General features: G+C 39.0%; 1 protein-coding gene across 1 annotated transcript in view; it reads left to right on the plus strand.

The window, feature by feature from the left end:
- Positions 1-27,016, plus strand: part of CCDC141 (coiled-coil domain containing 141) — a 206,288-nt gene that overhangs the window by 88,690 nt on the left and 90,582 nt on the right. The window contains exon 7 of the mRNA XM_082657911.1: positions 15,497-15,691. Within this exon, the coding sequence (XP_082514037.1) occupies positions 15,497-15,691 (195 nt within the window). The remainder of the gene's footprint in view (positions 1-15,496; positions 15,692-27,016) is intronic.

A 27,016-nucleotide genomic window follows, 5' to 3' on the forward strand; every position in this document is an offset into this window, starting at 1 on the left:
TGGGTATCTGGTTACCCTAGCACAATTTGTTGAAGAGACTATTCTTTCCCCATTAAATGGTCTTGGCACCCTTATTGAGACTAATTGATCACAGATGTATAGGTTTATTTCTGAACTCTCACTTCTATTCCATTGATCTATATGTCCGTCCTTATGCCAGTATCACACTGTTTTGATTACTGTAGTTTTTGTAGTAAGTTTTAAAATCAGAAACTGTGAGCTCTCTAACTTTGTTCTTTTCCAAGATTGTTTTGGCTATTCAGGATTCCCTTGCAGTTCAGAACGTTAGGATCAGCTTTGCCATTTCTTTAAAAAAAGGCCATTGAGTTCTGATAGGAATTGCATTGTATTTGTAGATGACTTTGGGAGTATTGCCTTCTTAACAATATTAGGTTTCCCAATCCATGATCACAGGATGACTTTCCAGTTATTTAGGTCTTCTTTATTTTTTTCAACAATGTTTTATAATTTTCAGTGTATGGGTCTTGAACCCCCTTGGTTAAATTTATTCTAAAGTATTTTATTCTTTTTGGTGCTATTGTAAACGAAATTGTTTTTTCTTAATTTCCTTTTCAGATTATTCATTTCTAGTCTATAGAGGCACAACTGACTTTTGTGCATCGATCTTGTGTCCTGAAACTCTGCTGAATTAATTTATTAGCTCTAATAGTTTTTTAAGGATTCCCTATGTATGAGATCATACCATCTGCAAATTTCCCCTTCCATAATCTTTTTTCTCTTATTCATCTATCTGATTGTAAAAAGCCATTCTTTCAGTGTATTGTAGACCGGATCTTCTTAAACTATAGTGTACTCATGAATTACCCGGGGACCTTAAAATGCAGATTCTGATTCACCAGGTCTGGGGTGGGGCTTGAGTATCTGCATTTCTAACAAACTCCAATGTAACATTGATACTGTTGGTCTCTGGATCACCCTTTGGGTAGCAAAGGTTATGGAGGAAAGAACTGCAGAAGAATGAAAGAGAGTTTAAATGATGGAGTTGAAATATTGGGTCATTGTAAGAACTTGGAAGGTTTAAGTCTAAATAAATCTTTGAGTCTCTTATGGTGTAGACATGATTGTCTGAGCTTAGAACTTGATTTATTTTTGTTGCTTGTATTTATTACTCAGGTAATTGAAAATCAAAAGACAAGTGTTTAAATTGTTCAGTTGTTCCTTTTTTTTTGAAATAGAAATATTTCCACAGGAATAGCACTTACATGAACTATTTAGTACAAAAGGAGCTACTTGTAGGTCTCTTGGGTAGTTCAGGAAGTGTGTAGCAATATCTAGAGTTTGTATAATTATAGTTCCCAGGTTGTCCAAATATTTTCAAAGTATTTCACAATCATTTTTGAGTGATTTTCTTTTCATTTCAGTATGTATTAACCTGTATAAAGAAGCTGACTATTCTGATATTTGAACTTCCATTACATCCCCAAATTCCTTCACTGAAAGTATGCGAAAAAATGGCAAAACCACTTTAAAACATATTGCTTCAGTAAATCAGCTCACAGCATCTCTAAGGAAAATCTACAAAATGAAGCAGAGTTTGTTACTTTTATAATGTTTCATCCAATTTAAAAAATAAAATGAGGTCTGAATCTGAAATGTCTCAAGGCAGAAATTAACTGAGTCTCTAAACAGTAGAGACATCTGCATTAGTGCATTTCAAATCCTCTGTCTTCATTTTAACAAATAATTTGTTTTACTTGTCTGATTTTTTAATGAACTTCCCAATTAAAAGCAGATGTCATTTTTCACAGAACATAAATTATAAACAATTTTATTACTAGCAGGCAAAACATGTCTAAATAGTATTGAATTTGCCTGCAAGCATTGGGAAGAATCTATAAAATGATGGGATTTCTCACTTGGTAACCCTACTTCCGCCTTAACTTATGGGTTAATTTAAAGCTTAGTGAACCATATGCTTTCATTTCCAAGAGAAATTTAACTGAGAGAGTCTCTGAGAATGTTTATGCTCATCTAAGAAGGGGATGAGTTCAGAAAATCTACCTGCTGTCACCTGCTTATGAAACCTTCACCAGCTCGTTAAGTTTAAATGCTTAGAAAATTTTTTTCTTTTTAGTTATGACTTTTATAAAAATTCTTCATATATATTCTTTCCTTTTCTTTTTCCTCCTACTCCTCTTCCTTTTCCTGCTTCTCCTCCTTCTTGTCATTTGTCAGCCCTTAAATAAAAATTCCCACAAAGCATGGCTTCTTATAGTTGCTATCACAACTCAAGGTAATATTACTATGATAATAATAATAGTGAAGTTGAGTCTTTGAGGTGGACACCTAAAAAGACATTTTCTTATGTCTTAATCCAGTCACACCTTAAATCCCTACAACCTTCCTGTGCTACTCTTTAGCGTCCACTTGGTGGCATTCAGTGCAGTGGCCTTAGATTTCTGTGACATTCATTACTCCAAAGGCCTTTACTTCAGTTTCCCACTCCTGTGGCCACACTTGTGTCCATGGTATCACCCAAAAGTGCTCTCATTCCCACCCCCCTTTCCTTTCACCTTTTCCTGGTTTCCCTCCTTGTACGATTCAGCATGGACCAAGGCTATTTGTGAGTAAACTCAATCACCCATTGTCTCTGTTTCTTCCTACTTCTCAAAGAAGATGAAACAATTAGCACACTTTTTCTGATTAGATCTATTTAAAAAGCAAATGATCTATTATTAGCCTTGCAAATTCTTTTCTTTATCAGCCATTAATTCCCTATTTTGTCCCCATAACAACCAGTACAAAACTTTCAGGCTCTTTTAAAATTCTCAACCAGGCTTTAACCTAACTTCACAGTCACTTAGTCATTCAAAGCGAAATCACTTGACTCTTTTCTTCTCTGTCCTTTTTTGTTTCTTTTTCACTTTTCTTCTCCCAGTGTGTTTCCCATTCCCCTCTGTTCCAAATTTAAGCTTTCATCCATTCTTCTAAGTCCTACCTTTTCCATCTCTTCATTTTGTATCTCTCTTCATTATTTTTTTAATAAATTTATTTAGTTAGTTATGTATTTATTTATTTTTGGCTGCATTGGGTCTTCGTTGCTGCACGCGGGCTTTCTCTAGTTGTGGTGAGCGGGGGCTACTTTTCGTTGTGGTGCACGTGCTTCTCATTGCAGTGGCTTCTCTTGTGGAGCATGGGCTCTAGGTGCATGGGCTTCAGTAGTTGTGGCACGCGGGCTCAGTAGTTGTGGCTCACGGGCTCTAGAGCACAGGCTCAGTAGTTGTAGCACACGGACTTAGCTGCTCCACAGCATGTGGGATCTTCCCGGACCAGGGATCAAACCAGTGTCCCCTGCATTGGCAGGCGATTCTTAACCACTGCGCCACCAGGGAAGCCCCTCTCTCTTCATTCTTAATACCTCATTTAGTCTCTCATAAAATAGAAAACATAAACATTGCTTCTCAACCCTTAAGACACTATTCTACCTTTTTCATGACTAACAGGTTGAATTGTGTCTACCAACATTTATATGTTAAAGTCCTAACCCCCAGTGTCTCAGAATGTGATCTTATTTGGAACTAGTGTTATTGCAGATGTAATTAGTTAAGGTGGGGTCATCAGAGTGTACCCTAATTCAGTATGACTTATAAAAAGGAGAAATTTGAACACAGAGGCAGACACCCATAGAGGGAAGATGATGTGAAGAGACAAGGGGAGAAGACAGCCATCTACACGGCCAAGAGAGGTGCTTGGAACAGGTTATATCCTCACAGCCCCAAGAAGGAACCAACACTGTTGATACCTTGATTTTAGACTTCTAAAATCTAAATCAGAGGACTGTGAGAGGATAAATTTCTCTTGTTCAGGCCACTGACTTTGTTGTACAGATGTCCCTCAGTATCCTTGGGGCATTGGTTCTTCCAAGACCCCCACAGATACCAGAATCTGTGGATGCTCAAGTCTCATAGTCAGCCTTCCATATCCATGGTTTCCCCATCCACAGAGTCAACCAACCACAAATCATAAACATAGTAGTATATGTATTAAAAAAAACCCTGTGTTTAAGTGGACCCTTGCAGTTCAAACCCATGTTGTTCAAGGGTCAACTGTACTTTGTTACAAGAACCCTAGGAAATGAATACAACTACTTCATTTTCTGCCTCCCTGGCCTCCCCACCCACTAATCCTTTACCTGCATTAGGAGAAGCTGCTCTTTCTCAAGTAACAGATGACTTGAAGCTCTCTGTGCACTTGGCCTCTGAGACACCACCTTCTCTGGTTCTCCCATCTGTCTGATGGTTCCTGGCTCCTTCTAAATCTCTTTCAATGTCATCTCTTCCTCCAGTCTCCCTTTACATGAAATGCTTAACCTTTGGCTCTTTTCTCTTCTCATTTCATACTTTGCTCATGTGGAGTTATCCAATCCCACAGTGATAATATAGGTTTTATCTTAATGATTTCTAGATCTAAAGATCTCCAACTCTTACATCTCTTGTCAACTCCAGTCTTCTTTTTAGAAGTTCCTGTGGAAGATTGACTTATAGATTTCTTACCAGCACTTTAACTCAACTAAAATTATTATTTTCTCCTCCAAACCTTCCCCCATTTTTCTTTCTTGGCTAAAGAAATTGCAGCCCTTCAGTCACCCAGATTAGAGACCTCAAAGTCACATTATTCTTCCTCTCCCCTCACTTCAGATCATCTCTCAAATTTAGTCAATTCTTACCTCTATCTCCTTCTTGCCTTCTCATCCCAGGCCTACTACTTTAGCTTCTCAGAATCTTTCACTAGGTCCACTACAATTACATTGTGTAGTACTATGAATCTGAGCCTACAAACTATAATATTTGTATGAAATATTGCTGGCTTGTTTAAAAAACTGCTTTTTAGTCAACTTAAGCCTGATTCTGAGCTCCCATCATATGACTGGCGACACATTCAATCTGTCATTGTTGGAGCCCCTTTCCAGGGTTCTGTGAATGTGCCTGGGTCCATATAGCACCACAGCACTGGGGAAGCCACTGTGGTCATCAATTCACTTGGCTTCCCTCTGAGGCAATCATTGTCTCAGCCTGTATGGAGGCCGCAGTTTCAGTGGCTCTGCTGCTTCTGTGCCTGTTTGAGGTGCCAGGCTGGTCTGACTTCCAGTCTCCCTGGAGGGAATACACAGCCGTCCCCAGGGAAGCCGTGCGTGTCTTCATGGCACTGCCCTGAGAGGACCCTGCATCTCCTCCACACACCTCACCTCACATCCAGGCTTCTGTCCGGCACCAGCCAGATCTCCCTGTCTTCGTATGGCCCTCACCTTTATCTCCTTGTCATTTACCACATCTCTCATAATGTCTTTATTGGACTTAGTCTTTTTACAAAAGGCAGGAGGGAAAATGACTTGCGGATAAGTTCTGCTTTTGGTCTTAATATAAACTTCACTAAGGCAAGAGGGGCATAGAAAATAATTGACTTTCTTCTTGAAACAGGGCAGATAGGACAATATAGGAAGAACACAATAAATTATCCTGCCACACGCCTAACTGGCATCTGGGCCTCCTGTCTTTCTGTTTTGCAGTTAATCATTTATGACGTCATCAAAGTTACCTTTGGACAAGCTGAGACTAGGCCAGTTTTTTCTCAAGCATCTCCTAAAATGCCCTTTGGATACAAAATAAAATACAGACTCTTGTGACTTTTAAAGCCCCCCGTGACCTGCCCTTTGCCTGCCCCCAAGCCTGTACGTCTCCGTGAATCTAAGCTTCCTTGGTCTGCTTATCAGTCCCATGCATACCACAGACTTTCTCACCTCTGAGACTTGGGTTAGTTGGACCCCTCACAGAGAATCTCTTTTCCCCTATTTTCTTCCTCTTCTTTTTCAAAGTTAGTTGCTAATTATAATCTTAGAGTTGACATGGGAAGAATAAAGCTAAAAAGCAGGCAAGCCTGAGGTCACAATTTGGTTACCAAGGAGGAGGGAGGAGTAGAAGTCAGGGCAAAGTGTTAGCAACTGAGGCAGAAAATCTAAGCAGAAACAGAAGCCATGGACAGAATTTGGTATGTAGTTCAAGATTGGACCCGACAGAAACTGGCTAAGAAGCAAGACAAAGCACCCACATTCAGGATGTCTGGATAATATTTTGAGGTCAGTACATTGGGCAGAGAGGGTCTGTCTAAAGCTCTGTGTATCTACTTCAGCCTAGGGAGTGATTTTAGTTGATGATCTATAGGCTCAGCGTTGGTCCAGATTCCTTCTCTGAAATGGTTGTTGATCTCTCCAATACTTGTCTTTCCCTTCTTAGAGTGTTGCTTATTGCTCAGTTAAAGCAATTAATGCCTTCCTAGCATTTCAGTCGTTCACATGTCTGATTTCCCCACAGCTGTGAAATTCTAAAAAACAAGGGCCATGATGTATTCATTTCTGGATTCCCCGTAACACCCAGTAGATGGGTCTGGGACATGAGTTAAATGCAGCTAGTGTTAGTTGGGTCAGTGGATGACTCCATTGGACAGGAACCTGGCAGCAAAATGTTACCCTGAGTCAGCCCTGGCTGGACTTCTAAACTGCTGTTCATAAGTGACATTCAGTTTGGCTAGGAAGTCATGCGTCTCTCTGTCTACTGCATGGTCATCATCGAGACTACACACTAAACACAGTTCTATGGGAACTCTCCGGATTCTGAGCCAACAGAGAAATAATGGGCAAAATTTCGTGATGGTGGACGCAATGCTGCAGTTCTCAAGTGTTAAGAGGAAAGCAATCTATTCACACTAATGTGTGAATGTCTGCCCACTTCTTAACCATCCTTGACTTCTGTTTTTCTTTTTTCTTTTCTTTTCCACCACCCCACCGCCGATTTTTGGAAGTGAAAGTTTTATTAACCCAAACACAAGAAAGTAAAGTAAGTTGAAAAGTAAAGTGATCTGCAGAGTGGCCAAAACCAACACTGCCTCTGAGTTGCACCTGCTGTTAAGGATAAAGCACCAGGGTACTTTCTCTTCTGAAGCTGCACAGTTGCACACTCCCATGATGGTGACAGGGTGTTGACGGGGAGTACAGGCACAGAAAGGGTGATGGAGGCTGTTTGGATTCTTTGTAAACCTGGTAGTTGTATACAGGGATTCCCTGCATCATGAATCCAGAGATTTAAACTTTTTCTTTTTTCAGTTTTATTGAGATATAATTGACACAAAATTGTAAGCTATTTGGAGTGTTTATCATAATGATTTCATATATGTATATGTTGTGAAAGGATTTCCCTCCATCTAGTTAATTAACACATCTATTACCTCACATATTTATCTTTGTGGATATGTAAATTTCAGTTATATAGTAGAGTGTATTCCCTTAGTAATTTCAATTATATAGTACAGCGTTAACTCTAATCACCACGTTTTACATTAGATCCTCAGAACTTATTCATCTCATAGATGAAAGTTTTTACTCCCCAACCAATGTCTCCTTATTTCCTCCACCCCACAGTCCCTGGAAATCACTTTTCCACTCTGTTTCTATGAGTTTGACTTTTTTAGACTCCACATCTAAGTGACGAAGAGACTTAAAGTTTTTTCTTCACATATTCAGTAAGCCCCTGAGAACCCAGACTGAGAAAGACAAAAAGGAACTGCTCACAAGGGGGCTTTTAGGGGGTAATCAGAAAAGGTTAGACACATCTCACTTTGTATGAGTTATCACAAGAAACAGTAAAGGGAAATTGTTTGATGTCACCAGTATGTTTTACCCGAACCCTCACATTTTGAAAAGTACTGTCACTTCTCACCTATCACTATGCAGTACTTTTGAAAACTGAGTGTGTTGAATATGTTACTGGCTTGACACCATTTCTTTGAGACATTCCTACTACCTGGGATTGAGGTGCAACATCACCTCATGGTAGCTGGCTTTTGTAGTCATTTTGCTTCTGCATTCCAGAAACAAGAAGAACCACTGGCTGTGTATGTTACACGCATGTCTGTGCATTTAAAAATGTATTTGAAACTCCTGGGTATTTAGTTTCTTCTTGCTGCTTTAGCTTTGGGATCTTATTTTCCTTATAGGCAACTTGAAGCCTTTATTCTTCATAGTCCTTTAAATAGACTGTTCCAGTCTAAAAGGCTTAGGGCATATTTGGGAGGAATCTGTGAGAGTATTTGCTAATGGAATGTCAGTTTGTGAGTGTGTGTGAGTGTGAGTGTGTGTGTGTGTGTGTAGAAGTGGGTGGTGGGTACTGACTTCAGGAGCTTATGCACAGCCTTTCCAGAGAGACAGGCTCAAGAGGATGTCAGCAACTGAATTCTTCTTCTTCCCGCTCAAAATCTCTTCTGCCTAGTTCTTCATATCTCAGTTAAGGGCAACTCAATCCATCCAGTTACTCAGGTGAAAAGAGTCTTGATTCTTCTTCCTCTTACTCATAGGAAATCACCTGGGCTGTGTCATCTGAGTAGATCCAGAATATCCTATCATTTCTGATTACCTCCACTGCTGTCCTGGGGAATGACCTACCTCCATCTTTCCTGGCTAATTGCAGTAGCCTCCTCAGGAATCACTGTGCATGCATCCCTGCACCCCTCCACCAGCAAAGTATTCTCAAACGACAGCCCTGTACTTTTATTTTTGTTTTTTTTTTTAAAGTTATGTCAGACCCTATGCCCCAGACCTTCCAACAGCTTCACACTTCTCTCAGAATAAAAAACTTCAGTGTTTACAAGGCCCTGCCTCTGGATCCTCCCAGTCTGCCCTCACCGTGGCCCTCTTACTGCTTCTCCCCCTGCTTCCTCCGTGGCATACTCAGCTCTACCGCGCTGTGTCCTTGCTGTTCCTCCACCCCAGCAGGAAAACTCCCACCTGGGAGCCTTTACTCTAGCTGTGCCCTCAACCTGGAAAGTTCTTTCTCCAGAGATCCTCTTGGCTCATCCCCTCGCTTCTTGCCCATCTTTGCTCAAATCTCACTACTCAAAAAGCCTACCCTGACCACCATATTTAATACTGCACGCAACTCCCGCCCTGCGTGGCACCTGAGAGTCCCCTAACCTGCTCTGCTTGTCTCTATTCTACAGTGTGGTCATCTTCAAACTCACCAGACAATGTACTGATTTACCATGTTTATTGGTTATAAACAAAATAAAATACATGGTGCACCACCACCGTCACTAACACTGGAGCTAAATTCACTGGCCTAGATGGTGTATTTAGAAGAATGCTTGGCATAGACTAGACCTGCCAAATACATAGTTGAACAAATGACTGCCTCATAATGTTTATTGCCCTTATAAATGGGATCTTTATTAGAAAAGATAATTGGCTATTGTTGCTAGCTAGGAATGTTATTGGTTTTCTTACATTGATCTTGTACATAACAACTAAAAGTCATTGTTCTAATCTATATCTGATGTTCCTTATGGGTAAGATATACAGATACCCCCTTCCCAACTTAATCTGCTTGACTTAGGGAAATCTTCATAAGAAGTGAACATCAAAACCTAGTAATTCTCCCCATCGTTGAATTACATGTTGAGATCCTGAAGATATCTCCAACAGATTCTCTAGAAAATTAAAAAGTAAATCTTTTGATGACATTAATATAAACTGCAATCACCTAGTCAGCCAGTGGCACACAGATTGTAGGCAAATTGTGTTAGATGAAAATAATTTGGCCAGCTAGACTTTATTAATTTTGATTTAAAAATTGGAAACATCAATAGCCCCCAATCTGGCTCTACTCCTTACTTAATCAACTTGAAGAAAATGTGATTAAGAGGAACAAAAATCTAAGAAAAACAAGGGCAAGACACTAAGGAAAAAATAGTGATTCTCAGAAAACACAAATCTTGGGACAATTTCTTCCCGACTTCCTGTGTAATTAAATTTTTATCCAAAAACTATGTTGAACCAAGGAGGAAGAAATAAATGTATTTCTGCTCCAAACGTTATTTTGAAGACTTGCTTATGAGTGTACTTTGTTATGATTTTATTTGATTTAAAAAATTTATTCTGCCACACATCCTTTTGCTTCAGTATTAGCAACAAGCACCCTGCTCTGTGTGCCTGAACCACAGGCTCCACTTGGTGGCCAAGCACTGAACAGAATAAAGGAAACAAGAAGCTTCCAAGCCATGTTTTTTTCCTGCATCTTTTGGAATATTTGAATGGACTGAGAAGAAAGAAAGCAGCAACTATTATTCAAAGATTGCTTTGCTGACATCTGTCATTTCTGCTGTAAACTGTCAGTCCCAAATCCAGTAGGGTAATTATGGAAAATATAGCTAAAAACCCAAATTTTAGTAGGGCCTGAAATCCAGGAATTTGAAGCACAGCCAATCCACCGTTGAATTTACATCTGATTCACTAGAGAAGCCGAAGCATATGTGAAATGGTGGCACTGCAGAGAAGTAAGGCTCAGGAAAGCAAAATGCCCTGCGGGAGGCCACTTACTAAGTTTGGAGTAAAAAGTGTATTTCCTTTTCTCTGCTCTTGCCCACAGGCTCTCCTTGATTCAGTAGCTATGATTTCTTCCTTATGGCTGGGAAGCGAAACACCACAATTCTTTCATCTCTAGGTGATACATAAAATCACAGTTCTTCCCTGTTTGCAGTCTGTCTGTGTCTCTGCTGAAATGCACCACAGTGAGGGCAGAGTTCAGATGGCCTGTGGACACTGAACTCGGTACTCATCCAAGAGTGAGATGACCCTTGCTTTTATGTATGTCGGCGAGAAATGCCTGGGAAAGGAGCACAAGAAGTAACTGTGGCCCAGCTGGCCATCCAGCTCGGCATGATCAGAGACTTTCAGCTTTTCAAGGGCTCACTGCCACTCTCCAAAAGCGTAAACATTGCTTCTCAAAAATTTTCTGCTCAAAGCAGACTTTCAAATATTCTCTGATTAAAATCGCAAGGTTTATTTTGTTTGTCCCATCTGTTAATGCACTCATGTAAAATTCTATGATTTGCTGTCAGTGAGTTAATTCTCCTCGGTGCTGAACCAAATGGGACTGTAGACTTAAAAGACTGAACGAGAAATGAGCTATATCTAATGAGATGTCCTCCAAAGCGGCCATGTCCTACACATGAGCCAGACACATGCTTCTGCCCCATGTGATTTGGGCCAGTCATCTCCACAACTGATAGTTTCTTAGCAGTTTATAAATATGTTCCCTATTGTTTCTTGTCCATCTTCTCCCACTTAAAAATTATATTCTGAAGTCAAATTTATAAGGAAAATAATTTACCACGTGGTACTGGGTCATTTAAACACACCCCATCCACTTCATCAGGGAAGTGATTAAAGGCTTACTAAACATATTGGGAGTATTCTGTTTCTTTTCCATTGGAGTAGCTAATATTTTTTTTATTTTTTAAATTGAATGGCTGGATAATTTTTATACCAATCCATAATTTTATTTGAAAAGCTAACCTGGGACTGTTAAAAAAAAAAGTGGGAGGGAGAAGAAACGGTTTTCGCCTTCTTGTCTATCAGTGCTAATCCTCTTAAAAGTACCCTTAAAATCAAGGGATGCAAGAGAAGCTCCATTTCCTCGGCAAATGGAATACTGAAAGGTACAGTTTAAAAGGGTTACTACTGTGAGTGAAGAAGGAAAGTAATGGAGTGACCTGTGGACACACCCTGAGCCCAGGAACACACAGTACCACACGTCTTTATTGGCTCAGAGATACACAGGTCCATCTGTCAAACTGAAAAGCCAAGGAAATGGCAGTCTTTGGCTTTCTGCTGGTGGGGACAAGTACTGGAAATATTTTATTGCAAAGTGACTGAAACCCAGTCAGAGGTTGAATACTTAGCAGGCAGGCAGCAATGGCTTAGAGAAAAAGGACCAAGATTTTCTCTGTTGGGCTCCTCCAGCCTGGACAACACGGACAACTAAGTTTTTTAAACAGCATGCTGGATTCAGATGACTCTGGAAAGTTTTGTCTCAAAAATAAAATAGGCGAAGCATCCCCAAAGAAAAATGGCTGGGGAAATATGTCATCAGAACGGTATGGAAGCGCATCAGAAACTGCCTATAGATTGCCCAAAGAAAACAGAACCAATTTTCTGAGAAGATTGCATAGAAATATTGAGTAGACCTAGCTTCATCTACTGCCCACAGAGTTCATTTGAAAATGTAATTAAAAAGACTGGAGATGGAGAATAAGAAAAGATAGGAGGCACAAAATGGTCCTTTACAGTTTCCTTGGAAGGTCACAGCCCACTTTATATAACACATTATGAAGCACAAGGTTACAGTGGGTTTTCAAAGACTTGGCTCTACTCCAGAAGTCTCTCTTTAATGTTGTTTGCGATATTTATACTAAAGGCAGATTTATGAACTCTGTTAGAGAACAAGTATTTCTCTTCTTATTCATAGAGAAGAACTTTATTATTTTAGTCCAGTTGCAAAATATAGCTTGAGTTTGGCTGTAAATTCTCAGTTATATATGTAAGGCATTGTGTTTATTTAGAAATAATAAGGCTTCTAATTTCAAATCAGAAAATCCCAGGGTCATATAAGGACTTTTATCAGTTTCAAGTCTTATCCAGACCTTATGGAAGTTTCACGTCTGTAATTCTAAGTTAATGTGTTTAATCTTTCTGTGGTGTAAAAATCACTGTTTATCACCTCTCTGCAGAGCTGAGGCCAGGCTACTGGTTGAGAAAGCAGGTTCTAGAGTCAAACTACCTGAATTTGAGTTCTGGCTCTTCCACCTACTAGTGTTGAGACCTTGGGCAAGTTCTTAACCCTTCTGAGCCTCAGTTACCCCATCTGTAAAATGAGGATAATAATAGTTCCTACCTTGTAGGGGTGTGGTGAAGATTAAGTGAGATACTATATGTAAAGCATTTAGCACAGTGCTAGCATACGGGAAGAAGAATCAACCCTTACGCTCTTGCAGACAGTTAAGATACCAACACCGTAGAGTTTAATTTTGTCCAGACTGAGCACGTAATGGCTGTAACCTATCTCTCCATATCCTAACCTCCTCTCCACTTTCCTTCCCCCAGCTCTCTGGGCCTCCCCTAGTTTCTCCATATTTAAGTGTTCTTCCTCTAACGAGCACAGAAGATTCTGGTCAATGCCAATTTTTTGAAAGAATTACCTGCTTTACTCTATGTCTTCACATATTGAGCATTTCTTACTTGAGTTCATTGAGGATTAATGCCCCACAGATCTTAACAGACAGAAAATAGAGAATGGATCCAAAAGACAGGAAACGGACTAACTGGGTAGCTGGAGGGATTGGGACAAAACAAAAAAAGAAACAAAGACTTGTGAAAGCAAATGAACCTGTAGCTGGTTCAGCTCCTTTTAGCCACAACTGTAGTGTTTCTCAGCATTGTTCCAGCCGGAGCATTGGTCCCCTGAGATGATTAGCAAACAAATGGTTTCTTGGTCAAAGGAGTTTGTCCAAAACGTTTCACACCACGTTTTCCTCTAGGAGTCTCAGTGCATGTTAACATAGTAAAAATTCTAAGGAGTACTGCAGTAAAGAAACCTGCTTTCTTTTGCTTATCTCATATTATTGATCAATACATAACACTGACCAGTACATTTGGAGAAGGCTTCCACTATTGTTATTTTAGAACTGGGAAACAGGAATTCCCATAAATAATGAACAAATTTTGGGACACTAATGAACCACGATAAAACTGACGGGAAGACAAGTGGGACTAATATTTAGTGAGTGCCTATTATGTATGCCAGAAATTAGGCTAACTGCTTTAGAAATATTTGCTTTTTCCCGATAAGGTTAAAGGAGTGGTTTTTAAGTGGGAAGGATATTTACAGTGCTTTACGAAATAATGTCATGGCACATATTAGCAGTCCTTCAATGGGGACAAATAGCTCTTTAAGAAATGAAGGATCTTGAGAACTCACGTAGCCCATCTTCATGCCTAAGAGTATTGCTTCTGCACTCACTGAGAAATTTGGAGATTCTGGAGTCTCTCTACCCTCAGTTCCCTGGAATGTAGCATTGTATACAAACCTGTGAATAGTCCTAGTTCTGCCACGTATTGGATATGTAACCTTGGATAACATACTCCTCTGAGCCTGTGTCAATACTAGGAAAATAATAACATCTAACCTAAGTTTGTGAGGGTTTTACTTACAAAACATAAGCTCGTAATTGGTGCTCAAAAAAATGCCAATGCCTTAATCTACCATACTTATTCTTGCATCCACTGATGAAAATATTTTTCTCTTACACAATTACTAGAACAGATTCTATGAAGTCCATAAAATAATATGTACAATTTCTATTTTCAGCGTCTACCAACTGTGATTTGAAATGCTACCATTTTGTGTGTATGTACGTGTATTTGTGTGTTTGTAGAAACAGCATGTATTTAATACACTTCATAATGCAGTATATATAAAATTATATAAAATAGCAGTTTATGTATTGTTAAAGAAAAGAACTATATTTTATTCTTTCTTTATATTCCCCAAGACATCTATCCCAGCATGGTCCCAGGTACACAGTATTTAGTTGTCTTGTGAAATAAATGAATGGAAATGATAGCGGTAAATTGCACTAAAATTGTATTATTTTATACAATATAATGTAACAAATGTAACTTAATAATAGGACACTTTGCAGTGGGGAGCAAGCCAGGATGGAGTCAGACTGTGATTTTTTAAATTTGGTGATAAATTTCTGATGCTTTAACAAACAGCATATGCTCACTGCTCAGTCTCAGCTAAGATGGGTACCAGAAAATTTGCTAACAAGTCTCCCATGCTAGAGATAAGCATTATCTTATGAAACTAGATCTGTCTTCAGTTCTTTTGCAAGAAATTTGAATTTCCCTTCAAATAAATTGAATGTTAATATGTTTGATTTACTTCAACTCTTATTATTTTCTTTCTTCTCTATTTACTGTTTTTCACCCTCATGCAATAGAAAGTAAAAACCTACCTCTTTTCCTTTGTTGAAATGTTTACAAATCATTAATAGTGAAACATGGAGAGGTGAAACTGGGGTCAGGATGGAGAGAATACTGCACAATAAAAGCTATTAACTTTGTGCAGAGTAACAGGTCTTAATTTCAGTTCTAAGTGTAGGCAGATGCACAAACAACCATATACTATGAGATTTCCCTTCCTTTCTTGTGCATATTTGCCCACATTGCCAGTGAGAATAAATTGTGGGAGAGAAATGTTTTTATATTTAAATGAATAAAAATAGGTAAAAATGAGATAGAGATTGAAAAACACTGATGACCATATTTTGGGTATATTTTGGGTATATTTTCAGGTATTGTTAAGGGAAATGGCAAGTGACCTGAATTCAGGGCAACCAGACACATCCCAGTTGACCTGCCCCTTTCTACTATCATCCCCTCTCCCTTTTTAACCTCTTTTCTGTGTCCCTTTCTTTTTTTTTACGTACGTCTTGTTACTCAAACCTGGAATGTAGCATTGACTCCTTTATGATTTGAAAATAATGACAGGTTGCTGACACATTCAACACATGTAAATGTCCTCTGAGTCTTACCAGAGATTCCAGAGGGGAGGATGTGTAAAATAAACTGAAGAGTGATCTCTTGTAGGAATGGAATTCCGCAGTGGAGAAGCTGAAGAGTGAGGCACTGGGTATTCTGCTCTCCAAGGAGTATGTGGAGAAAGAACACCTACAGCTGTCTAACCAGGAACTGAATTGGCTTCAAGAGGAATTTGGTCGGCTCATGGTGGAAAGGAAAACCTGGTTAAAAAAGGCAAATGATTTTTTTAACAGCGCGAACAAGGTCAGTGTGAGGTGAAGCTGGTAATTTTAGGTCATCAGGGCAAACCAGTAAGAGACCCATGACTTCAACAGGCTGGAACACGTCACAGAAATCTCGACTCCACTTAGAGTTTCAAAATTGATAGCAGCAAAAAGGAGCTTTTAAAATATATTCCTACTCTGGCCATTATTTTGTACTCAAAACTAAGAGATTCTGTGCTTTGACATGTAAAAGGTCACTGAAAAAAAAAAAAAACAGGAGACTTTTATCTTAGAGCTCTCATTGTTCTGTTTGAGGTGGACATTTGTGCCAACATGGTAGTGTTTCTCCTGGAGGAATGGAATTATCATAAAATATATCAAGGTTAACCAAAAAAAACCTTGAAACTTTTACCAAAAAAATCTTTCTCTTTTTAAAAATCCTCTTTCATTTATTAGGTGAAGATACATAAATATTGCAGGCTTTTGGCACATGAACCATAAGGCTCTGGTTGACTGCCCTGCCTTGGTTTGCCTTTTTTTTTAAATTGGAGTATAGTTGATTTACAATGTTGTGTTAGTTTCAGGTGTACAGCAGAGTGATTCAGTTATACATACATATATATTTTTTTTTCAGATTATTTTCCCTTATAGGTTATTAAAAAATACTGAATATAATTACCTGTGCTATACAGTAGGTCCTTGTTGGTTATCTGTTTTATATATAGTAGTGGGTATATGTTAATCCCAAACTCCTAATTTATCTCTCCCCACACACTTTAAATCAGCCAAAGGGAGATCTTGATTTGGACTGTTTCCAGGCCTTCTTGAGTGGGAGAAGTGCTCTATTTTCATTTAAGATTGATTGTAGCAGGTGGCTCTTACTGCGTGGTACTGTTCATGTGTTCACATCACTTGGGTATCTGAGGATGGCGATAATGTTTGAAAAAATTTCTGCCTTTCCCAATCAAACATACACCTTCAAACTGCCTTATTGGAATTAATACCTTAAATTTCACTGATGTAAAACTGGGTAATGTGACAGAAAATGAATGGGAACCCACAGAGGGTAGTTATATTGTGATTTAAAGTAATAACATCAGCAATCTGAATACAGTGTCCTGGTAGGTATCAAAATTGTTACTTAATTTTGAATTTTTTACTAATGGGAAACTTGGAAAACATGAACAGTAAAGTTCCAAAATAGAGGTGGTAGAATTATGGTAGGAGAAAAACACATGTCAAAGAAATATTTGTCAAATTATTATTGTTTGGGATTTCTTTGTTTTAAGAGAAGAAACACATAGTTTCTGGATCTGTTGAGCTAAGTAAATGGTAAGTGCTGGTTAAATTTCTCTTCAATAGTCCTGATTTTGAATAAGAGTTTTTTTTTTTTTTTTTTTTTTTTGCGGTACGCGGGCCTCTCACTGTTGTGGCCTCTCCCATTGCGGAGCACAGGCTCCGAACGCACAGGCTCAGCGGCCATGGCTCACCAGCCGCTCCGCGGCATGTGGGATCCTCCCGGACCAGGGCACGAACCCGTGTCCCCTGCATCGGCAGGCGGACTCTCAACCACTGCACCACCAGGGAAGCCCTGAATAAAAGATTTTTAAACTTAACATTACACTCTCATTCTACAAAATGAGTGGGTCATCCCAGTTAGTTAATGCTGTTTCTAAGGAAAACAGTTATAGAACATGTTGCTATGATAAAATGCTTCTAGCATAAGCCCTATACATTATAGTCCTGCAAAATGGAGAATTTTTCTCTCTCTGTCTCATTCTCACTCCCTCACTCTTGCTTTCTCTGTTGTCATTATCTGGTAACTTGCCAGGGAAATTTTTCTTTTTACATTATTCTTGGGCCTTGAAGGAGGAGGAATGATATCTCTTGCAATAGTAATTTTTTAAAAATTGAAGAACGGAGTGGTTACTTTTTAAAGCTTATATGATAATTAAGGTCAAATCTAACAAATCCTGTTTCTTAACCCCAAACACTTGACTTCTAGTTCCCGTTTCATCATTTGAATACCCATGGCATTCAAATTATAATTAGTTCAGTTGGGACATCCATACTATAGAATTCTTTGTAACCAAGTAGTACTTAGAAAGGTTTAGAATTTATTTTCCCTTTTCAAAGCATCAGGGAAATAATTTCCAACTCCAACTCTAAGAATTCAGTTTGAAAGATGATATATACTTTTACCTCAGCAAAAATGGAAGCTGGAGTTTGGAAAGTAGATGTTTAAATCATGACTCTTGAAATGAGTTATTTACCATATTATTAAGAAGTAATAAATGATGAAATAATATAGTAAATAAATCCGTTTAAATTAAAGAAGGAAATTCTTCTCAAGGCTTGTAAATGGCATTTTTCTTTTTGATTTATATTGTAGAATCTCCAAATTTTATAAAATTACCATTTTACCCCATTCTGGGCATAACACTCATAAATAATCCTAGTTAAAATAAAGCACTGGATTTAAGGTATTAATATAAATTCAAAATCCCTTAAAATATTTTTTTCTAGTCTGAAAGTTTTGTTTTCACTAGTGAAGGAGTATTTTCAGTTTACATCTTCAATTTATCTCCGAAGCACTGAACTTTCCTTTTGAGAATTCACTTTATTGTGCCTTGAGGGCGCTGGGTTTTTCTGACTGCGATCGTCTACATCCTTGATGAAGCCGTGCTGCCAACAGTTGTGAGGTGTCTGAGACTTTTCACCCAACTTTCCAGCCAGCAAAAGAGGTAACCAGGGTGTCAAATGTCACATCAGTTCCCCAAGTCCCAGTTCCCCAGGCATTCTTGACACACCAGTAAGATGGGTAGGAGCAGTGGAGACTCACCCCACACATGCAAATAAGGATGTTAGCACTGTGAAAAAAAAGAGAGCGTCAGGGCTTTAAAAAAAGAAACGTACCTCGAAAACCAATTTCACTCTTGATAAATGGAATCATTTTTTAGCAAACAACGTCTTGTTCCAAATTTGTTAAAGCTAGGTCAATATTCTTCAATTTCTGTGTCAAATGCCAGTGTGAAAAAATGTTAGTGCCATGGGTAATATATGAATTAGTGAATGTAACAGCTTGAGTGTTTTTGCTCAGTAAAATGCAAAACATGATTTTTAAGATAACCTTTAACTTTTTAAAATTTGGTTAAAATAAAAAGAAATGAATGTCATAATCTCATCTGCAGAATGGACTACTGTTAGTATGTCTTCCGTATCATATTTATTTCTTTTTCATCCAGATTTTTATCATATGTTTCTGGTATTTTCTGTTGCAATCATCTGGAAACCCTCCTCTTTTTCCCTTCTTTCCTTTTATTGTCACCTGTCCCTCTCTCTCTACCAATCCTATCAATATCTAGGGATATTGTTATTTACTAGAAAAAAGTCACAATAAGTTTTTAAATTGAAGTTGCTAAATAAGTAGTGTGGTAAATTTATGAGAATAATTACCCTTTTTCTTTACGGATTCATTTATTTAATAAATATTTATTGAGCGACTACTGTGTGTCAGGGACTGTTCTAAATGCTGGGGATATAGCAGAGAATAAAACATACAAAAAAATCGATAAGCCAATGTAATTCCAATATGTGAAATTCAATAAAATACAATTATCACCTAATTGTCCACATTGGCAAGAGTGCCCACTGCCTTTACTCTGTAGTTTCAGGAGTGAAATTGATTACCTTTTAATCCTGCTAGGGGTTAATGATTACCCAAAGCCCAAGAGTCTGTTTCTTACCTAGAGAATGTCTAGTCTTTGGCTTGAGGTGTGACCGTTTGTACCTGGAATGAGCAATAGGTGGCGATGTTAGCACATAGGACCTCAGGAGTAGTGTTGCTACTGATGCTTTTCTTGTCTTTTTTTTAAATTGAAGTATAGGTGATTTACAACATTATATTATTTTCAGGTGTACAACATAGTGATTCAGCGTTTTTGAAGACTATACTACATTTAAAGTTATTACAAAACAATGGCTATATTTGCCTGTGCTGTACAATATATCCTTGTTGCTTATCTGTTTTATACATAGTAGTTTGTATCTCTTAATTTCATATTCCTATCTTGCCGGTCCCCCTCCATCTCCCCACTGGTAACCATTGGTTTTTTTCTCTGTATCTGTGAGTCTGCTGCTGTTTTGTTATATACATTCCTTTGCTTAATATTTTAGATTCCACATATAAGTGATAGCATACAGTATTTGTCTTTCTATCTCTGACTTATTTCACTAAGTATAGTACTCTCTACATCCATCTACATTGATGTAAATGGCAGACTTTCATTCTTTATATGGCTGAGTAGTATTCCATTATATATACATACCACATCTTCTTGATCCATTCATCTGTTGATGGACACTTAAGTTGCTTCCATATCTTGGATATTGTAAATAATGCTGCTATGAACATTAGGGTGTGTGAATTTTTTCAAAACACTGTTTTATTTTCTTTGGATATATACCCAGGAGTGGGATAGCTGGATCATGCAGTAGTTCTATTTTTAGTTTTTTATTATTTTTTTTTTACATCTTTATTGGAGTATAATTGCTTTAAAATGGTGTGTTAGTTTCTACTTTATAACAAAGTGAATCAGTTATACATATACATATGTTCCCATATCTCTTCCCTCTTGCATCTCCCTCCCTCCCACCCTCCCTATCCCACCCCTCTACGTGGTCACAAAGCACCGAGCTGATCTCCCTGTGCTATGCGGCTGCTTCCCACTAGCTATCTATTTTACGTTTGATAGTGTATATATGTCCAAGCCACTCTCTCACTTTGTCAGAGCTTACCCTTCGCCTTCCCCATATCCTCAAGTCCATTCTCTAGTAGGTCTGTGTCTTTATTCCTGTCTAACCCCTAGGTACTTCATGACAATTTTTTTTCTTCAATTCCATATATATGTGTTAGCATACAGTATTTGTCTTTCTCTTTCTAACTTACTTCACTCTGTATGACAGACTCTAGGTCTATCCACCTCATTACAAATAGCTCAATTTCGTTTCTTTTTATGGCTGAGTAATATTCCATTGTATATATGTGCCACATCTTCTTTATCCATTCATCCGATGATGGACACTTAGGTTGTTTCCATCTCTGGGCTATTGTAAATAGAACTGCAATGAACATTTTGGTACGACTCATTTTGAATTATGGTTTTCTCAGGGTATATGCCCAGGAGTGGGATTGCTGGGTCATATGGTAGTTGTATTTGTAGTTTTTTAAGGAACCTCCATACTGTTCTCCATAGTGGCTGTACCAATTCACATTCCCACCAGCAGTGCAAGAGTGTTCCCTTTTCTCCACACTCTCTCCAGCATTTATTGTTTCTATACTTCTTGATGATGGCCATTCTGACTGGTGTGAGATGATATCTCATTGTAGTTCTGATTTGCATTTCCCTAATGATTAATGATGTTGAGCATTCTTTCATGTGTTTGTTGGCAGTCTGTATATCTTCTTTGGAGAAATGTCTATTTAGGTCTTCTGCCCATTTTTGGATTGGGTTATTTGTTTTTCTGTTATTGAGCTGCATGAGCTGCTTGTAAATTTTGGAAATTAATCCTTTGTCAGTTGCTTCATTTGCAAATATTTTCTCCCATTCTGAGGGTTGACTTTTGGTCATGTTTATGGTTTCCTTTGCTGTGCAAAAGCTTTGAAGTTTCATTAGGTCCCATTTGTTTATTTTTGTTTTTATTTCCATTTCTCTAGAAGGTGGGTCAAAAAGGATCTTGCTGTGATTTATGTCATAGAGTGTTCTGCCTATATTTTCCTCTAAGAGTTTGATAGTTTCTGACCTTACATTTAGGTCTTTAATCCATTTTGAGCTTATTTTTGTGTATGGTGTTAGGGAATGATCTAATCTCATACTTTTACATGTACCTGTCCAGTTTTCCCAGCACCACTTATTAAAGAGGCTGTACTTTCTCCACTGTACATTCCTGCCTCCTTTATCAAAGATAAGTTGACCATATGTGCGTGGGTTTATCTCTGGGCTTTCTATCCTGTTCCATTGATCTATATTTCTGTTTTTGTGCCAGTACCATACTGTCTTGATTACTGTAGCTTTGTAGTATAGTCTGAAGTCAGGGAGCCTGATTCCTCCAGCTCCGTTTTTCGTTCTCAAGATTGCTTTGGCTATTCGGGGTCTTTTGTGTTTCCATACAAATTGTGAAATTTTTTGTTCTAGTTCTAGTTCTGTGAAAAATGCCAGTGGTAGTTTGATAGGGATTGCATTGAATCTGTAGATTGCTTTGGGTAGTAGAGTCATTTTCATAATGTTGATTCTTCCAATCCAAGAACATGGTATATCTCTCCATCTCTTTGGATCATCCTTAATTTCTTTCATTAGTGTCTTATAATTTTCTGCATACAAGTCTTTTATCTCCTTAAGTAGGTTTATTCCTAGATGTTTTATTCTTTTTGTTGCAATGGTAAATGGGAGTGTTTTCTTGATTTCACTTTCAGATTTTTCATCATTAGTGTATAGGAATGCCAGAGATTTCTGTGCATTAATTTTGTATCCTGCTACTTTACCAAATTTATTGATTAGCTCCAGTAGTTTTCTGGTAGCATCTTTAGGACTCTCTATGTATAAGTATCATGTCATCTGCAAACAGTGACAGCTTTACTTCTTCTTTTCCGATTTGGATTCCTTTTATTTCCATTTTCTCTCTGATTGCTATGGCTAAAACTTCCAAAACTATGTTGAATAAGAGTGGTGAGAGTGGGCAACCTTGTCTTGTTCCTGATCTTAGTGGAAATGGTTTCAGTTTTTCACCATTGAGGACGATGTTGGCTGCGGGTTTGTCATATATGGCCTTTATTATGTTCAGGTAAGTTCCCTCTATGCCTACTTTTTGGAGGGTTTTTATCATAAATGGGTGTTGAATTCTGTCGAAAGCTTTCTCTGCATCTATTGAGATGACCATATGGTTTTTCTCCTTCAACTTGTTAATATGGTGTATCCCAATGATTGATTTGCGTATATTGAAGAATCCTTGCATTCCTGGAATAAACCCCACTTGATCATGGTGCATGATCCTTTTAATGTGCTGTTGGATTCTGTTTGCTAGTATTTTGTTGAGGATTTTTGCATGTATGTTCATCAGTGACATTGGCCTTTCTTTGTGACATCCTTGTCTGGTTTTGGTATCAGGGTGATGGTGGCCTCATAGAATGAGTTTTGGAGTGTTCCTCCCTCTGCTATATTTTGGAAGAGTGTTAGAAGGAAAGGTGTTAGCTCTTCTCTATATGTTTGATAGAATTTGCCTTTGAAGCCATCTGGTCCTGGGCTTTTGTTTGTTGGAAGATTTTTAATCACAGTTTCAATTTCAGTGCTTGTGACTGGTCTGTTCATATTTTCTATTTCTTCCTGTTTCAGTCTTGGCAGAATTTGTCCATTTCTTCCAGGTTGTCCATTTTATTGGCATAGAGCTGCTTGTAGAAATCTCTCATGATCTTTTGTATTTCTGCAGTGTCAGTTGTTACTTCTCCTTTTTCATTTCTAATTCTATTGATTTGAGTCTTCTCCCTTTTTTTCTTGATGAGTCTGGCTAATGGTTTATTAATTTTGTTTATCTTCTCAAAGAACCAGCTTTTAGTTTTATTGATCTTTGCTATTGTTTCCTTCATTTCTTTTTCATTTATTTTTGATCTGATCTTTATGATTTCTTTCCTTCTGCTAACTTTGGGGTTTTTTAATTCTTCTTTCTCTAATTGCTTTAGGTGCAAGTTTAAGTTCTTTATTTGAGATGTTTCCTGTTTCTTAAGGTAGGATTGTATTGCTATAAACTTCCCTCGTAGAACTGCTTTTGCTGCATCCCATAGGTTTGGGTCGTTGTGTTTTCATTGTCATTTGTTTCTAGGTATTTTTTGATTTCCTCTTTGATTTCTTCAGTGATCACTTCGTTATTAAGTAGTGTATTGTTTAGCCTCCATGTGTTGGTATTTTTTACAGATATTTTCCTGTAATTTATATCTAGTCTCACAGCATAGTGGTTGGAAAAGATACTTTATACAATTTCAGTTTTCTTAAATTTACCAAGGCTTGATTTGTGACCCAAGATATGATCTATCCTGGAGAATGTTCCATGAGCACTTGAGAAAAATGTGTATTCTGTTGTTTTTGGATGGAATGTCCTATAAATATCAATTAAGTCCATCTTGTTTAATGTATCATTTAAAGCTTGTGTTTCCTTATTTATTTTCATTTTGGATGATCTGTCCATTGGTGAAAGTGGGGTGTTAAAGTCCCCTACTATGAATGTGTTACTTTAGATTTCCCCTTTTATGGCTGTTAGTATTTGCCTTATGTATTGAGGTGCTCCTATGTTAGGTGCATAAATATTTACAATTGTTATATCTTCTTCTTGGATCGATCCCTTGATCATTATGCAGTGTCCTTCTTTGTCTCTTCTAATAGTCTTTATTTTAAAGTCTACTTTGTCTGATATGAGAATTGCTACTCCAGCTTTCTTTTGGTTTCCATTTGCATGGAATATCATTTTCCATCCCCTCACTTTCAGTCTGTATGTGTCTCTAGGTCTGAAGTGGATCTCTTGGAGACAGCATATATATGGGTCTTGTTTTTGTATCCATTCAGCCAGTCTGTGTCTTTTGGTGGGAGCATTTAATCCATTTACTTTTAAGGTAATTATCGATATGTATGTTCCTATTCCCATTTTCTTGATTGTTTTGGGTTTGTTATTGTAGGTCTTTTCCTTCTCTTGTGTTTTTTGCCTAGAGAAGATCCTTTAGCTTTTGTTTTAAAGCTGGTTTGGTGGTGCTGAACTCTCTCAGCTTTTGCTTGTCTGTAAAGGTTTTAATTTCTCCATCAAATCTGAATGAGATCCTTGCTGGGTAGAATAATCTTGGTTGCAGGTTTTTCTCCTTCAACACTTTCAATATGTACTGCCACCCCCTTCTGGCTTGCAGAGTTTCTGCTGAAAGATCAGCTGTTAACCTTATGGGGATTTCCTTGTGTGTTATTTGTTGTTTCTCCCTTGCTGCTTTTAATATGTTTTCTTTGTATTTAATTTCTGACAGTTTGATTAATATGTTTCTTGGCGTGTTTCTCCTTGGATTTATCCTGTATGGGACTCTCTGTACTTCCTGGACTTGATTAACTATTTCCTTTCCCATATTAGGGGAGTTTTCAACTATAATCTCTTCAAATATTTTCTCAGTCCCTTTCTTTTTCTCTTCTTCTTCTGGAACCCCTATAATTCAAATGTTGGTGCGTTTAATGTTGTCCCAGAGGTCTCTGAGACTGTCCTCAGTTCTTTTCATTCTTTTTTCTTTATTCTGCTCTGCAGTAGCTATTTCCACCATTTTATCTTCCAGGTTACTTATCTGTTCTTTTGCCTCAGTTATTCTTGTATTGATCCCTTCTACAGTATTTTTTATTTCATTTATTGTGTTGTTCATCGTTGCTTGTTTCATCTTTAGTTCTTCTAGGTCCTTGTTAAATGTTTCTTGTATTTTCTCTATTCTATTTCCAAGATTTTGGATCATCTTTACTATCATTATTCTGAATTCTTTTTCAGGTGGACTGCCTATCTCCTCTTCATTTGTTAGGTCTGGTGGGTTTTTATCTTGCTCCTTCATCTGCTGTGTGTTTTTCTGTCTTCTCATTTTGTTTATCTTACTGTGTTTGGGGTCCCCTTTTTGCAGGCTGCAGGTTCGTAGTTCCCGTTGTTTTTGGTGTGTGTCCCCAGTGTCTAAAGTTGGTTCAGTGGGTTGTGTAGGCTTCCTGGTGGAGGGGACTAGTGCCTGTGTTCTGGTGGATGAGGCTGGATCTTGTCTTTCTGGTGGGCAGGTCCACGTATGGTGGTATGTTTTGGGGTGTCTGTGGACTTATTATGGTTTTAGGCAGCCTCTCTGCTAATGGGTGGGGTTGTGTTCCTGTCTTGCTATTTGTTTGGCATAGGGTGTCTAACACTGTAGCTTGCTGGTCGTTGAGTGAAGCTGGGTGTTGGTGTTGAGATGGAGATCTCTGGGAGATTTTCGCCGTTTGATATTACGTGGAGCTGGGAGGTCTCTTGTGGACCAGGGTCCTGAAGTTGGCTCTCCCACCTCAGAGGCACAGCACTGACTCCTGGCTGCAGCACCAAGAGCCTTTCATCCACACGGCTCAGAATAAAAGGGAGAAAAAGTAGAAAGAGGATGAAATAAAATAAAGAGAAAATAAAGTTATTAAAATAAAATAATTATTAAGAAAAAAAAATTTTTTTAAGTAAAAAAACAAACAAAAAAATGGATGGATAGAACCCTAGGACAAATGGTGAAAGCAAAGCTATACAGACAAAATCTCACACAGAAGCATACACATACACACTCACAAAAAGAGGAAAAGGGGAAGAAATCATAAATCTTGCTCTCAAAGTCCACCTCCTCAATTTGGGATGATTCCTTGTCTATTCATGTATTCCACAGATGCAGGGTATATCAAATTCATTGTGGAGATTTAATCCGCTGCTCCTGAGGCTGCTGGGAGAGATTTCTCTTTCTCTTCTTTGTTTGCACAGCTCCCGGGGTTCAGCTTTGGATTTGGCCCCACCTCTGCATGTAGGTCACCGGAGGGCGTCTGTTCTTCGCTCAGACAGGACGCGGTTAAAGGAGCCGCTGATTCGGGGGCTCTGGCTCACTCAGGCGGGGGGGGGAGGGAGGGGCATGGAGTGCGGGGTGGGCCTGCGGCGACAGAAGCCGGTTATGACGTTGTACCAGCCTGAGGCGCGCCGTGCGTTCTCCCGGGGAAGTTGTCCCTGGATCCCGGGACCCTGGCAGTGGCGGGCTGCACAGGCTCCCCGGAAGGGGGGTGTGGACAGTGACCTGTGCTCGCACACAGGCTTCTTGGTGGCGGCAGCCGCAGCCTTAGCATCTCATGCCCGTCTCTGAGGTCCACGCTGTTACCCGCTGCTCTCGCATCCGTCTCTGGAGCTCCTTTAAGCAGCGCTCTTAATCCCCTCTCCTCGCGCACCAGGAAACAAGGAGGGAAGAAAAAGTCTCTTGCCTCTCCGGCAGGTCCAGACTTTTCCCCGGACTCCGTCCCGGCTAGCCGTGGTGCACTAACCCCCTGCAGGCTGTGTTCACGCCGCCAGCCCCAGTCCTCTCTCTGCGCTCCGACCACAGCCCGAGCCTCAGCTCCCAGCCCCACCCGCCCCGGTGGGGGAGCAGACAAGCCTCTCGGGCTGGTGAGTGCCGGTCGGCCCTGATCCTCTGTGTGGGAGTCTCTCTGCTTTGCCGTCCGCACCCCTGTTGCTGTGCTCTCCTCCGTGGCTACGAAGCTTTCCCCCTACGCCACCCGCAGTCTCCGCCCGCGAAGGGGCTTCCTAGTGTGTGGAAACCTTTCCTCCTTCA

This window comes from Grampus griseus (assembly GCF_964374135.1).
Source record: "Grampus griseus genome assembly, chromosome: 7".
NCBI lineage: Eukaryota > Metazoa > Chordata > Mammalia > Artiodactyla > Delphinidae > Grampus > Grampus griseus.